The sequence below is a fragment of the Saimiri boliviensis genome, chromosome 20, assembly GCF_048565385.1.
Source record: "Saimiri boliviensis isolate mSaiBol1 chromosome 20, mSaiBol1.pri, whole genome shotgun sequence".
Lineage (NCBI taxonomy): Eukaryota > Metazoa > Chordata > Mammalia > Primates > Cebidae > Saimiri > Saimiri boliviensis.
In genome coordinates this window covers 21,114,759-21,130,030 of record NC_133468.1, presented here as the reverse complement: position 1 = coordinate 21,130,030, position 15,272 = coordinate 21,114,759, and the positions used below count along the sequence as shown (strand labels likewise).

At 43.8% G+C, this 15,272-nt stretch overlaps 1 protein-coding gene and 1 long non-coding RNA gene across 5 annotated transcripts in view; one reads left to right on the top strand and one right to left on the bottom strand.

Moving 5' to 3' along the window:
- GABRB2 (gamma-aminobutyric acid type A receptor subunit beta2) overlaps positions 1 to 13,564 on the bottom strand; it is a 260,683-nt gene extending 247,119 nt beyond the window's left edge. The window contains exons 1-5 of one of the 3 annotated variants that reach the window (XM_010345325.3): positions 13,297 to 13,564; positions 12,143 to 12,249; positions 10,817 to 11,045; positions 10,572 to 10,663; positions 9,482 to 9,549 (exon numbers count right to left, since the gene is read on the bottom strand). In XM_010345325.3, the coding sequence (XP_010343627.1) occupies positions 9,482 to 9,549; positions 10,572 to 10,663; positions 10,817 to 10,893 (237 nt within the window). In that variant the 5' untranslated portion in view covers positions 10,894 to 11,045; positions 12,143 to 12,249; positions 13,297 to 13,564. Of the gene's footprint in view, positions 1 to 9,481; positions 9,550 to 10,571; positions 10,664 to 10,816; positions 11,046 to 11,709; positions 11,924 to 12,142; positions 12,250 to 13,296 lie in introns of those variants that run through there. The other 2 variants (XM_074390679.1, XM_074390678.1) reach the window with 2 other exon arrangements.
- The window catches only part of LOC141582492 (uncharacterized), a 75,161-nt gene continuing 70,873 nt past the window's right edge, over positions 10,985 to 15,272 (top strand). The window contains exon 1 of one of the 2 annotated variants that reach the window (XR_012515346.1): positions 10,985 to 11,207. This is a non-coding gene — a long non-coding RNA (uncharacterized LOC141582492). Of the gene's footprint in view, positions 11,208 to 11,276; positions 11,357 to 15,272 lie in introns of those variants that run through there. The other variant, XR_012515345.1, reaches the window with a different exon arrangement.

The following is a 15,272-nucleotide window of genomic DNA, read 5'->3' as shown; positions in this document are numbered from 1 at the left end:
CCCAGGCTAGAGTACAGTGCATGATCTCAGCTCGCTGCAACCTCGGCCTCCCAGGTTCAAGCAATTCTCCCTGCCTCAGCCTCCTGAGTAGCTGGGATTACAGGCACACACCACCATGCCCAGCTATTTTTTTTTCTTTTATCTTTAGTAGAGATAGGGTTTTTCAGTGTTGGCCAGGCTGGTATTGAACTCCTGACCTCAGGTGATTTGCCTGCCTCAGCCTCCCAAAGTGCTGGCATTACAGGTGTGAGTCACTGTGCCCGGCGATATATGACTTTAAAAGCAATTTCCGCCGGGCGCGGTGGCTCAAGCCTGTAATCCCAGCACTTTGGGAGGCCGAGGCGGGTGGATCACAAGGTTGAGAGATCGAGACCATCCTGGTCAACGTGGTGAAACCCTGTCTCTACTAAAAATACAAAAAACTAGCTGGCCGTGGTGGCGCATCATGCCTGTAATCCCAGCTACTCAGGAGGCTGAGGCAGGAGAATTGCCTGAACCCAGGAGGCGGAGGTTGCAGTGAGCCGAGATCGCGCCATTGCACTCCAGCCTGGGTAAAAAGAGCGAAACTCCGTCTCAAAAAAAAGCAATTTCCCTCTCCCTACATCCCTTCAGAACAAAACTTCTCAAAAGTTTAGTCTTCAACCAGCAAAATTACTCTGGCTACATTTTACCAGTGCACTCCTGTTACTATATCTGGGAGAACAGTTTCACAATGTGTTTCAACTGATCACTGTTGCATCTGACACAGCTGACTATTTGCTTCTCAAACTCTCAGGTTTTAAGACATGATTATCTGGAGCATCTCATACTAACTCTCTGACTGCTACTTATTAATCTCTTCTGTGAGCTCCTTTTCTGTCTTCCTCTATCTAAAATACAGGGCTCACCAGATTTCCATTTTTAGCTGTCTTCACATTTTGCCTTTTGAATTTTATCTGTTCACATAGTTAGAAGCGCTGTTTATATGCTGACAATGCTCAGTTTGTCTCTCTATAAGGCTATATGTCTATATGTAATCCCAGCACTTTGGGAGGCCAAGGGGGGCAGATCGCTTGAGCTCAGGAGTTTGAGAGCAGCCTGGGCAACATGGTGAAACTCTACTAAAAATACAAAAATTAGCTGGGCATGATGGTATATGCCTGTAGTCCCAGCTTCTCGGGAGACTGAGATGAGAGGATTGTTTGAGCCATACACCTATATTTTCCAATCACCTGCTGGTTAAATCCATTTGGAGATCCCATGCGTACAGAAAAAAATCAACATTTCCCAAAGTGAACTTACTATTTGTCCACATGCCTCATCCCCTTGACCTCCACAGCCCTTCCTATCTTCCCTGTATCAGTAAAGGACACTATCAGAAACATGGGATTCACCAAGTCTGGCCATTTTCACTGTATAAACACAATGATTTTATATCTTTTTTTTTTTTTTTTTGCATTCCTTAGTTCAGCAATTCTTCCTGAAAGTTTGCTGTAGATTTTCATCTCTTCTTCCAACTTTAAGTTTTGCTCCACTACAATCCACTCTCTACACTTCAGAACCATCTTCCAGAGGTGTGAATCTGTTGATGCAATTCTACTGACATCATTTCATGGGCCCCTACAGCCTTTGGGACAAATATTAAATTAACGAGCAAGACACAAAAATGGTCTTGATCATTTGATCACCACCTATGGCTTCAAAACCAACTCTATCCCTTCCTCACTCCCACTTCAGCGTTTTAAAATGACTTCCAAATCCCCAACACCATTGATTTATCTAGTGTCAATTTTTTCTGCTTGGAACATCTATTCACACACTTCTAACTCCCCTCCTCACCTGACTCACTACTGCATAATACATTAGTATATTCCCACAATACTCTGTGTATTTCCTCCTTCAAAGCACTTATGACCTCACATCGTGATAGTTTCTATATTTGTTTTTCCAAGTGGTAAATACCTGACTTTGTGGGCCATGAGTCTATGCTCCATTTCCCCATATAAATAGTACAGTGTGTAGCAAATAATAATAAATTACTGCTATAAAAGTAAATTCTTCGCTCAATACTTGTGCATTCACTAGGGTTCAAATATCCAAACAACCATTTGTATATAAAGCAAAACCACACAGTGGGAGACACCATAACCTCGTTGCGATGTAATTTATAAACATGATGGAGGGAGACAGAATATGTAAAATATAAACCACTAGAAATACCAAATACCAGACAAATGACAAAATCAACAAGTGACAAAGGAACTTACAGGAATAAAAATCATAAGGCAGTTACTTGGCTGCTCAGAAAAGGTTTCTCAGAAAAGATAACATGTAAGCTAGGCATAAATACAGCAAGAATCTGACGTGACTATAAGAATAGGAAACACCTACCTGGACAGTGGTGGCTCACTCCCTCAAGTCTGTAATCCGAACACTGGGAGGCCAAGGAGGGCAGATCACTTGAGCTTAGGAGTTTAAGACTAGGCTGGGCAATGTGGTGAAACCCCATCTCTACTAAAAATACAAAAATTAGCTGGGCATGGTGGTGCATGCTTGTAGTCCCAGCTATTCAGGAGACTGAGATGAGAAGATTGTTTGAGCCCAAGAGGTGGAGGTTTCAGTGAGCCATGATTGCACCACTGCACTTTAGCCTGGGCGACAAAGGGAGAAAATTGTCTCAAAAGAAAAAAAAGAAAAAGTAAACACCTAGTTAATATGTTTAATGTGATCAGAAGAGGAGTTGGTCTTGTTCACTGCTCTGTCCACAGGCCTAACACATGCCTGGATCATAGTAGCTGCTAAATAAGTATTTGTTGAATGAAATTTTAAACTGTGCAGCTGGTGATGCAAGAAAACATCTGTTTAAAAAACAGCAGTACGTTTCTCCATTTGCCACTCCATAAAAAGGTAATTTGTGTATGTGTTTACTAGAACTCTTTCCTCAAAAGTGAAATATTGCTTCACTCTTTGGTTGGCAAATGTGTTGTTTTAAGATGGAGAAGAATCTGCTTTAAATGAAGAGGAAGCTATTTCAGTCCATAATCCTCACAGCCAAATTTGAATCTTAAAATGCACTTTTCATCAAAGAATCTTAACAAAAAGATTCCTGCCAATTTAATCAAGACATCTAAAAATATTTCATTCCAAGGCCAAGCTTTCTGCTCGGGAGCATTCTAATTGAGACCACATTCTTCCAAAGATTTACTGAGCTGACAGTTACCTAAGTCACATGGTTCCAACACCACCACTAGCGTCAGTAAGAACTCACAACTGCATGCCATTTAGGAGTTCTGCATTTTTTTTTCACGATTTTCTAGATTTTCAAGATTTCCTGGAACTTCTTTTTAGCCAACAGAGCTACTATAACTAACCAAGTAAGAGAAATCTGCAATTTTGATTGGAAGCCAAGTTAATATGTCCCTTCTCACTTAAAACATAGTAAAAGTGAGACTTAGTAAATTATACTGCCAACTCAAGCACACTTAAGACAGTACCTGGAGTGGACACTGGGTCTCTTGAGTTGTCTTCATTAAGTTGGTATGTTCATAGACTACCAATAAACTTACGTGAAGGCATATCTCAGAAAGATATTGCTGGATCAGTTCCAGACCACCACAATAAAGTGAATATCTCAAAAATGTGAGCCACACATGTTTTTTGGTTTCTCAGTACATACAAAAATTATGTTTACACTGTACTGTATCTAGTAAGTATGAAATAGCATCATGTTAAAATACACACACCTTAATTTTAAAATATTTTATTGCTAGAAAATACTAACAATCATCCGAGCCTTCACGAAGTAGTAATCTTTCTGGTAGCAGATTGGCTCCATGCAGAAGGCTGCTGACTGAGCAGGGTTGTGGTTGCTAAATGCTGGGGTGGCTGAGATAATTTCTTAAAATGAGATAACAATGAAGTTTGCTATGTCAATAGACTCTTCTTTTCACAAAAGATTTCTCTGTGGTATGCTACCCTGTCTGATAGCATTTTACCCACAGCAGAAATTTTTTCAAAATTGAAGTCGATCCTGCTGCTGCTTTATCAACTGAGTTTATGTAATATTCTAAACCCTTTGTTGTCGCTTCAACAATGTTCACAGCATCTTCACCAAAAGTAGATTCCATCTCAAGAAACCACATTCTGGCTAACACCCTTTTCGGCATTAGCTCACCTGCACCCAGGTGAATTAAAAAAAAAAAAGAAAGAAAGAAAAGAAACCACATTCTTTGCCATCCGTAAAAAGCAACTTGTGCATTGAAGTTTGATCATGAGACTGCAGCAATTCAATCACAGCTTCGGGCTCCACTTCTAATTCTAGTTCTCTTGTTATTTCCACCACATCTGCAGTGAGTTCCTCCACTCAAGTCTTGAACACCTCAAAGTCACTCATGAGAGTTGGAATCAATTTCTTCCAAACTCCTGTTAAGGTTGCTATTTGAACCTCCTCTCATGAATCATGAATGTTCTTAATCATATGTAGAATGGTGAATCCCTTCCAGAAGGTTTTCAATATTTCACCCAGACTCATCAGAGGAATCACTGTCTATGGCAGGTATAGCCTTACAATATGTACTTCTTAAGTAAGACTTGAAAGTCAAAATCACTCCTTGATTTATGGGCTACAGAATGGATGTTGTGTTAGCAAGCATGAAAACCACATTAATCTCTTTGTACATCTCCATCAGAGCTCTTGTGTGAACAGGTGCATTGTCAATGAGCAGATATTATTTTGTTGTTGTTGTTTGTTTTCTAATTTTAATCGTATTTTTTTTTTGAGACTAGTTCTTGTTCTGTCACCCAGGTTAGAGTGCAGTGGTGTAATCTCGGCTCACTGTAACCTTTGCCTCCCAGGCTCAAGTGACCCTCCACCTCAGCCGCCTGAGTAGATGGGGCTACAGGCACACGCCACCACACCCAGCTAATTTTTGTATTTTTTGTAGAGGATAGGGTTTTGCCATGTTGCCCAGGTTGGTCTTGAACTCCTGGGCTCAAGGGATTTGCCAGCCTTTTTCGCTGGAATTACAGGAGCTAGCCATCGCAACTGGCTGGGCAGTAACTCATGAAGAAAGTTTTGTTGTTGTTTTTCTTTTTTTTGGAGCAGTAAGTCTCAACAGTGGGCTTAAAATGTTCAATAAATCATGCTGTAAACAGATATGCTGTCATCTGGGCTGTGTTTTTCCATTTCTAGAGCACAGGCAGAGTAGATTTAGCACTGTTCTTAATTTGGGGAATGGTCAGTGAACAGTGGCTTTAACTTAAGGTAACCAGCTGCATTAACACCTAACAAAAGTCAACTTCCACCTTGAAGCTTTGAAGCCAGGCATTGACTTCTCTTTACCTATAACAGTCTTAGATGTCATCTTCTTCTGATAGAAGACTCTTTTATTTAATAAAGTCTGTTGTGCAGAATAGCCAGCCATCTTCATCCATTACCTTAGATCTTCTGCATAAACTGCTGCAGCTTCTCTGTCAGCATTTGTTATTACATCTTGCACTTTTATGTTATGGAAACAGCTTGTTTCCATAAACCACCTAGAGCAGCCTCTCCAACTTCCAACTTTTCTTCTGCATATCCCAAGCTTTCATAGAATCAAATACAGTTAGGGCCTTGTTCTGGTATTCTGGCTTTGTCTTTAAGGGAATGTTGAATATTGTATCTAATTTGATTTTCTATCAAGAGCACTAAAACTTTCTCCACATCAGCAATAAGCCTGTTCCATTATCCCCCTTTTTTTTTTTTTTTTTTTTTTGGAACAGAGTCACACTGTGTCACCAGGCTGGAGTACAATGGCACAATCTTGGCTCACTGCAACCTCCACTTCCCAGGTTCAAACAATTCTTTTGCCTCAGCCTTCCGAGTAGTTGGGCCTACAGGTGTACACCACCATATCCAGCTAATTTTTGTATTTTTAGTAGAGACAGGGTTTTGCCATGTTGGCCCGGGTGGTCTCCATCTCTTGACCTTGTGATCCAACCACGTTGGCCTCCCAAAGTACTGGGATTACATGCGTGCCCCACCATGGCCAGCCCCATTTTCTTATATTTCAAGTGTTCACTGGACTACCACTTTTAACTTCCTTCATGGCTCCTCCTTTGCATTCACAACTTGGCTAACTGTTTGGGGCAAGAGACCTAGCTATCTGCCTGTCTCAGCTTTTGACACACTTTTCTCACCGATTGTAATCATTTCTAGCTTTTGATTTAAAGTGAGAGATGTGCAACTCTCATTGTAGGGCTATTAATTGGCCCAATTTCCATATTACTGTGTCTCGGGGAATAGGGAGGCTCACAGAGAGGGAGACAGACAGACATTGGTGAAACTGTCAGAACACACACAGCCGTTATCCATTAAGTTTGCTGTCTTACGTGGGTGCAGTTCATGGTGCCCCCAAAAAATTGCAATAGTAATATCAGAGATCACTGATCACTGATCACCATAACAGATATAATAATAAACCACTTGAAATATTGTGAGAATTACCAAAACATGACACAGAGACGACACAAAGTGAACACGTGTTACCAGAGAAACAGGCTCCTTATAGACTTGCTCATTTCAAGGTTGCCACAAACCTCCAATTTGTAAAAATGCAATGTTTGCAAGGCACAATAAAGCAAAAAAGAATAAAACAAGGTATATCTATATTATGGTATTCACCATAGGTAAAATGGTAAAATGTAAATTTATTAAAGGCGAGTAATAGCCCCCATAGGTAAAATGGGGGCTATTACTAGCCTTTAATAAATGAGTAAAGTGAGCCCAGTCTATCTGTGGAATATTTTCAGGATGACTAAGCATCAGAAGAATTGCATCTGAGACTCCTGATTCACTTCAGAGTCTTTCTGTCATTGTGATTTACAAGGAGCATCACACTGACATGGACATTTATTTGTCCAGTACAAATGAGTCAATGGTTCTCTACCATTCTCCAGAGAAGACATGCTATAATAAGAGAAAGTTACAATTAGCAGAGATTGCAGTCCACAAAGGATAATGAGGGAGAAATGTGTCTGTTAATCAGTTTTGAAGTTTCATTTAAATAATCAATCAACTATTCTTTCAGACCTGAAGCTAATCAGAAGGCCCTAACACTCAGACCTCCATACAGGGGACAACATACCATACCGTTATTTAGATACCAGTGACAGAATTTCCTATCTGTTGCTTCAACACAAACAATCATCTTTTAAAAATAACAACAAATATCACAAAAATTTTCACATAACTGCTGTTCCTTTGAAGATTAATTTTAGATTACTAAGATTGCTAGCTAAAATAAACGTTAACTTTTCAACAAGTCACAATCTAGCTGGACAAATACATCAGTGTTAGCATAAGGCTAAGTAAGGAATCTGACTTGGAATTTTCAACACTTGGTTCAAATCATTGTTGCAATGCTGTCCCATTTACAACCTGATATTCATTTTTGCACTTTCAACATCTTATGTTTTTTCAGCAACAGTAAATAGCTTTAAGTGATGGCACCTTGCCTTAGCTGGATCTATATTTTGACTAGCAGGCCCTGGCATTGTGTCCACCTCAGATATCTCTTCAAATGTTGCATGCAGGCAAAACAACAACAACAAAAAATAAATGGAACTTAAAGGAAAGAAAAATAAAAATTCTATTACTCTAAACAATGTTAGCATATATAATACCTCTAAGTTATTAGCTAACCTATTGCAGCAACCTCTAGTCATCTCGTAATTATGTCTTTGGATTCTAAATTTTTCTTGAAATGTTTCACAAAATCTCATTTTGTGATGCTCTAAAGAGGGAGGTGGTGGTAAAATAAGACTTGGGACTCAGAGAAGAGCATAAAAAAAGCAAAATGCAAAAGAGAGGAGTCTGAATCAATCACGTGTAGGATGCACAGAATCACACCTGATTTCTACATTACTTTGTTTTAAACAGTACAATTTTGATTCAAATTCCTGAGATGTAGGAAGGTACCCACATTAGGACCTCTTCTATTTTTATGCTGAAGCTCAAAATATAAGTTGATGAAAGGCCTTTCAAATTCACCAAAAGTGAGCATTTGTATATCCGAGAAATTAAGTACTACCCCAAGAAACATTCTCTAACCACACAGATTTTCATAATGTGAGGGAAATCTATGGTTCTGAAACACCCAATATTGTATTTAGCCTGCATTTATATTGCATGTTATAAAAATTTCCCCAAATTAGAATATGAGAAGATTCATATCATTAAAACATTTTAGAAATAGCTGAATTCCCTTGCGTATTCATAAGGTATAACGATAGTATTCATTTGCTTCAGAATCTTGTGAAATCTCAAGATTATCTCTTTGGACAGTGTATAAGGACTGTGCTGGTTACTGAGCTTCTTCTTGTTTGAATTCTGGGAATACGAAAATTTGTATAATGCTGAGAACTAATTGACAAGTCCTGAGGGCTGACTTGGAAATGTTTTGCATAAAAGCTTATACACTATACCTCCTTTTAAAATAATTCATCCAATTTCTAAACAGAACTATGCCAAAACACAGCCTTCTGAAATGTGTTGTGGGCTATAAGGATTAAAAGTAACCCTGGAATTTTACATTCAAATGTGGCCTATCTAGAGGGACTTCTCCAGAGCACAGGATCCTTAAAACACAGAGTAGAAAAGTCACAGGAGGAATGCCCCCAAGTACGTGGGGGCGTCTGGGACACTTGACATTGTCTTGCATGTCTGCAGTATTCCAATATGGGCAGTAGGGGGAGCTCCTGCATGAAGCAAACCCCCCAACACGTGTTTCCTAGCTGGGAACATAGGCTTTTTCCTTTCAGCACTTGCCCCAAGTCCAGGGACGTAGCCACTAAGGAGTACTGCTGTCAATTAACTGTACAAGCTTAGGACATGTGGTGAATGAATTGCTGAAGTGAACAGAGATGACACATGGGTCTGAGCCTACCTTTTAGAAACAAGGTGGCCAATATTTATTTTGGTGGGCAGGAGGGGTTAAAGGAAGCAGCAATCAATGGAGTTGGGGCAGGAACGGGGGAGGGGCTTGCCGTTAACTGTAAACTGGTCTTGGAAAGCAACAAGTGGGCATCAGTATTTCAGGGCCTTTATTACCGTTTTGTTTGTAGACTATATTCTCTATTAAATGTCAAATCAAACTCTCTCTTCTTCCCATGACCCCACCCCAAATCCAGAAAATCACTTGATGAATTGTGTTTCTCATTGAGCCTTAGGAGATGACGCTTCTGTAGGGGTCTCCTGCACGTGGCTGTGTTTTACACATAAATGCGTGATGCACTGTACTCCAAGTCCCAAGTATCAGAACCAGATTGAAAATATTGTTAGGGAACAGAAAGAGCCAGCTCTCTAGCCTCAAACACTAGTGAATTCTAGTATGAAATTCCATGCCCTCTCCCCCACCTCATCCACATACTCAGGCACACTCCTACCCCCAACAGCTGGCTCATTTCTCCTTCCTGTCCCCAAAGGAAGGTCTGCAAAGATGTAGTCAAAAACCTCAGCACTCACCATATTGACTTCAGAAACCATATCGATGCTGGCAATGTCAATGTTCATTCCCACTGCCACAGGGGGACCTGCAAAGCAAGATAGCCAGCCATGTGATTTCTTTGAACTTCATTCATTCTCAGCAAGAGTTATCTCTGGGCATGAGACACTCTACCCCAAACCCCTCTGCACTACTCACTCTCAAATTCCTCAATGCTCTGCTTTTTTTGTTTAAAAAAGGTAGCAGGCAGTCACTCCTCTAAGAAATGCTGTATTGAACACGCACACATGTATGCTGTGAACAAGGCATTCCAGCTCAGTCTACATGTGCATATTTCTCAGCAAGTGAATGCACACAACTCACAGAAACACGAGAATACTTCTAGCCTGAGGGATTTTTATAAATTGCGCTGAAATCCTCTCCTCCTCAATCTTTTCCACCCCCTTCTGTGCACAGGTTTTTAACTCTTTGAGCTTCATAAGAGTGAAGCAGTATTAAAGTGAGTATATCAGCATATCTTGGGCTGCAGCCAGAGAGAGGTTCCTCTTTTCCCTCCCATCTCTAACCCTCCCATTTTCTCTCTGCCCTCCCATCCTCCAGTCCTCCCCACTTCTGTGAGGCTGGGAGGAGTGGATTATATCCAGACATGAGCCACTGTAACCGCGGCCAGAAGAACTATTCCAAAGTAGGCAGGCACAGGGGGTTAATGCCACCTCTCAACCAACTGCCTGCACATTTTGTCCTAAAAAATGTTCACGGTGGCCCTCTGTAAGCCAGGCTCTCTCGGCACACCATTAGCTAAACTTAAGAGGTTTGTATCTCAACAAAGCAAAGACAGGGAAGCAAAGGATTCGTAACAGTGAAGCTGAAAGACAGCAGTCACCAAATTTGAGTACACACTAAGAGGGTCTCATTGAAAGACCACGCAAGTGCTGGGTAGCAACAATCCAGCTTAAGTTTTGATCAGTTTCTCAGTATGGTAAAATAGAGACACATTCAGTACACCACATGCACCCACAACTAGGGAGAGGGAAGAGAGCGCGCACAAAGCTCAAAAGGCAGCTTCGGCTGTGGCTGGACTCTTTCTTATTTACAAGGCAACCCCATTACCTCCAAAATCTGGTCTCAGACGAATGTCATAGCCTTTCAGGAGTCTATCCACCGTCTCTTTAACCAGCGACATATTACTAGGGTCATTGACACTAAAGAAAGAAATGACAATAAGCAGGCATCAATAAGGAAGCAGGCACAGCGTTTTCAGCATCGGATCCCTACTACATTTCCCTGCTCACAGAGGTATGCAGACAGAGCCCTTCAAAGTGAGAACGGAAAAGAGAAACCTTGGGCACACTTACCTCTGTGCACAGACAGCGGCGATTATTAAGGGGAAGGACCAAATCCCAAAGTAGCCCCTTTTCCGGACTCTCCACATCCCTTTAGTTTTTGATGGAATTGAGGGTTTCACTGAAGAGAGGAGATCCAACTTAGTCTGCCCAGTGCAGTAATTCTAATGTGAGGCGCATGCGCACGGCGTACCAAAACATCAAAGGGGAAGCGGCGGCTGCCGGGGACCGAGCAGATTTCCTTGTTTAAAAAAAAAAAAAAAAAAATTAAAAGGGAAAAAGGAAAAGCATATATATGTATAATACATACATATTTGAAGAGTATGGAAAAGTCACCCCACAGGAGCATCCAGAATAAAATTTTTGTTATCCTTTCGTTAAGACAAAATAACTACAGCGTCTGGTAAGTTTCAGTAGTTTCAGGAGGCAGTTTTGCACCCAGCGGGTTGTGGATTTTATGGGTGTGTGTGTGTGTGTCCTTTTAAATATGCAAAACCAGATTAGAAAATTAGAGGAGAGCAGGTGAGGGGTGCCAGCGGAAGACGGGTGCCGGTAAGCCCACTTCTGGTCTCAGCCGGACACAGGGGCAAGGAGTTTGAACTTTATTTTCTCGGCAAATCGCATGCCCTGCCTGGGGCGAGACAGGGATGGGGGGGCGGGGGTTGTGCAGCGGGTGGAAGGAGGGGGAAGGGGCGTTGGGAGTCGAAGCCGGAGGGAGGAAAAAAACCAATGGGAGGCGTGCTGAGTAACCCCTTGGATTTGGGGCTGGGGGGGTGGGGTTGGGGAGGCGGGTACAGAATAAGAAGGGCACGGAAAAATAAAAAAGGAAGAAAGGGAGAGAAAAGAATAAAATAATGGCTGGTCTCTTCTAGGAGTCAAAGAGCAAGCTTTTCTTCACTACTCACGAGTGATTTCTTTCTCCTCTCCTCACCCTTTGCCCCCTATTCCCAGAGAAGAAAACCTCGGGGTCCTGTTTTCTCTCCGTGTGACGTTCCTGACCCGCTAGTCCGGGTTATTTATAGCAGGAGGGGGGGGCGAGGGGAGCAGAAAGGCAACGCTGTCTCTCCAGGTTTCGGTCTGATTCTGCAGTGGGTATTAGTGGGCAGGGTGGGGTTTGGATGAGGGGGAGACGGGACGTGGAGGCGTGAGGTACGCGGCTGACGAGCGCCCAAGCGCAGGTGCGGGGGACTGGAGGGCGTGGGCGACGGCACCTCGCAGGAAGGGCAGGTGGCCGAGTGGGACGCGCCCGGGCTGGGCCCCCCGCGCCCCCTCTGCCTCGCGCATCCGCGCGCGCACACACACGTGCAGGCGCACTCCCCAACCGCCACCCCTCCTTACCTCGCCGGCCCGCGTTCGCCGCCCACTCCCGCCGCGTGCGGAGCTGGCGCCCCCGACCCCTCGGTCCGGGCCGGGGACAGGGACTCCGGGCCGTTCAGGGTCTGTGCCTGTGGATACAACAAGCCTGAGAGGTCCCTAGAAGGCAGGCAAAATGAGGAAGGGCCCCCCTACCCCGCCACCTCCGGAGACACTGTGTTCTCCAGCGGTCTCCGCGCCACCTCGTCCTCTTCTTCCCTTCCCCGGGCCCAGGGGACTCGCACACCCACAGGCTGCCTCTTCCCTTCCTCCCAATGCTCAGGCCGGCTCGCCGTGGCCGCCGGCACCCGGAGGAGGCAGCAAGCTTAGGGTGAGGAATTGGAGGAGGGAGACACTCAATTCACAGAAGAAATCTTCCCTCCGCTCCAGGGAAACAGAGGAGCTGCGGGCGGCGGGAGGTGCTACGCGTCTGGGGACACAGGGCAGTCCAAAGGAACCCGAGTCCAAACCAGTGGCTCTCCGGGTACTCCCGAGTTTATCTTGGAACTGGGGAAGAGGTGGTAGAGTAGGTGTTCCCGCTACCCCTCCCCCAGCCCCACCCTGGATGAAGAACTGGAAAGGCCAGAGCTCAAATCTCTATTCTGGCCCTCAACGCTTAGCCTCTCCCCGCTGCTGCCAATCATGGTCGCTATTAACTGAGTCCCTACTGGGTGCCAGAGTGCTGCATTCATTAATTCTGACAACAGTTCCAGCGTTTAGCTATCACTTCAGTGTCCCCATTTTATAGATTTAGAAATTGGCGCACTGAAGCCAAGGAGCTTGCCCAAGGTCACTCAAATAGCAAGAGGTGAAACCAGGATTGGACGTCAAAGCCAGCGGTCCTAACCACTGAACTAGACAGCCTAGACTCTGGAGGCGCCTGAGTCAGCGACCTTGCCGGCCGCCAGCGCTTCGCTGCGGCGGGTCGAGCTCTCGGCGCCGGCGGACCTCGAGGCGGCTGAGGGTGGAGTTGCGCACCAACCGCTCCAGCTCGTCCCGGCCGCTGTCGGCGGAGAGGAGTGGTCGCTGGCCCGCAGAGTTGGCGGCAGGGGGCGGGCGTAGCTCCGCGGGCTGGGGGTCCCCACCACCCTGGGGGCTCCTCAGGGTCCGGGTCCAAGCTGCACTCTTGACCCACTTACCTTCTGATAACCTTTCCCCTACCCCGCCTGGGTCAGAGGGTCATCTGGGGGCAGCTTGTGGGGATGACTCAAGGGGAAGTGTGGAGGCGAGAGGGCTGTGAACCAGGGAATCCGACCGCTCCCCTAAGACGGATGGTAAGCAGGAAGAGAAAGCTGAGTTCCTTCGCTGACCAAGGGAGTTTCTAGGTTAGAAACAGGTAAAGCCCAGCGCCGTGAACACAGTGCAGAGCTACCGCGCGGCGTTCTACCAGACTCCCAGGCGCCTAAGAGCCCATCCAAAAGACATTCGCGCGCCCACTCACACACGCGGGCGCGCGCGCACGCGCACACACACGCGCGCGCGCGCACACACACACGGAGGCGGGAAGAGGAAGGTCTGTAAGTCTCCCATCTGTAGTTACTTGGGTTTAGCATTACCTCAGAATATAGAACTATGGACGAAGAAAACTGCTCATTTTCCTTTCTCTTTTCTCATAGACAGAATCTTTTGCGCCAGCTGAGTAAATGAAGGGTTGGGAGCGGTGGGGAGGTGGGGGGAGGTTAGGAAATTATCAGCATGATGTCCACAGGATTCCCAAAGCAATTTAGTCCCAAGTAACCAAATTATGAGGTCCTAAAATGCTTCCCTTCCCATCGAACCTCTAACACATCTCGAAATAGGGTTTTCCTTCTGACCCTTAGTTAACCACATTTTTCTTTCTCGCTTGAGTTTGGGTTGAAAGAACAAAATTCAGTAGTTAGAACAAATCACAAATACTGTCACCCATCTATAATAATAATAATGATAATGGCCCAGGGAATGATGACACAATTATATATTAAAGGTCTACTATATAGCAAAAATTAAGGAAGAGAGGGGCAAAGATTTGAAATGAAAGTAGCTTGCAACTCAGCAAGTAAAATATTATATAGCGTAAACTGAGAGCATAAACGAACAGAAGGTAAATCTTTGGGTTCAAAAGACAGGTCACATACTTAGTAAATTTGTAACTTGGACAAGACATTTAACCTCTAAGACTCAGTTTCCTCTTCTGGAAAACTGAGAAGGAAAATAGTATCTTCTCTATTGGACTGTTGTAGAATGAAATAAATATATGTGTAGTACTTGGCTGCCATTAATAAATATTAGTAATCTTTTAATGAATAAGCTGTAATGAATGGACAGGAAAACAAACAAGGTTTAGTGGCATTCAGCTGTAAAGACTGAGTAGGTATAGATTTGGTGCCATTATTATTATTTTAAATTATACTGTAAGATCTGGGATACATGTGCAGAATGTGCAGGTTTGTTACATAGTTATACACGTGCTATGGTGGTTTGCTGCATCCATCAACCCGTTATCTACATTAGGTATTTCTCCTAACGCTATCCCTTCCTTACCCCCTCAACCCCTGACATGCCTGGTGTGTGATGTTCCCCTCCCTCTATCCATGTGTTCTCAATGTTCAATTCCCACTTATGAGTGAGAACATGTAGTGTTTGGCTTTCTGTTCCTGTGTTAGTTTGCTGAGAATGATGCTTTCCGGTTTCATGCATGTCCCTGCAAAAGACATGAACTCATCCTTTTTTATGGCTGCATAGTATTTCAGTGTGTATATGTGCCACATTTTTTTTATCCAGTCTATCATTGATGGGCATTTTGGTTAGTTCCAAGTCTTTGTTATTGTGGATTGTGCTGCAATAAACATATGTATGCATGTGTCTTTATAGTAGAATGATTTGTAACCCTTTGGGTATATACCCAGTAATGGGATTGCTGGGTCAAATGGTATTTCTGGTTCTAGATCCTTGAAGAATCACCACACTGTCTTCCACGATGGCTGAACTAATTTACACTCCCATCAGCAGTGTAAAAACGTTCCTATTTCTCCACATCCACTCCAGCATCTGTTTTTTCCTGACTTTTAATGATCACCATTCTAACTAGCATGAGATGGTGTCTCATTGTGGTTTTGATAGTGATAATGAACTTTTT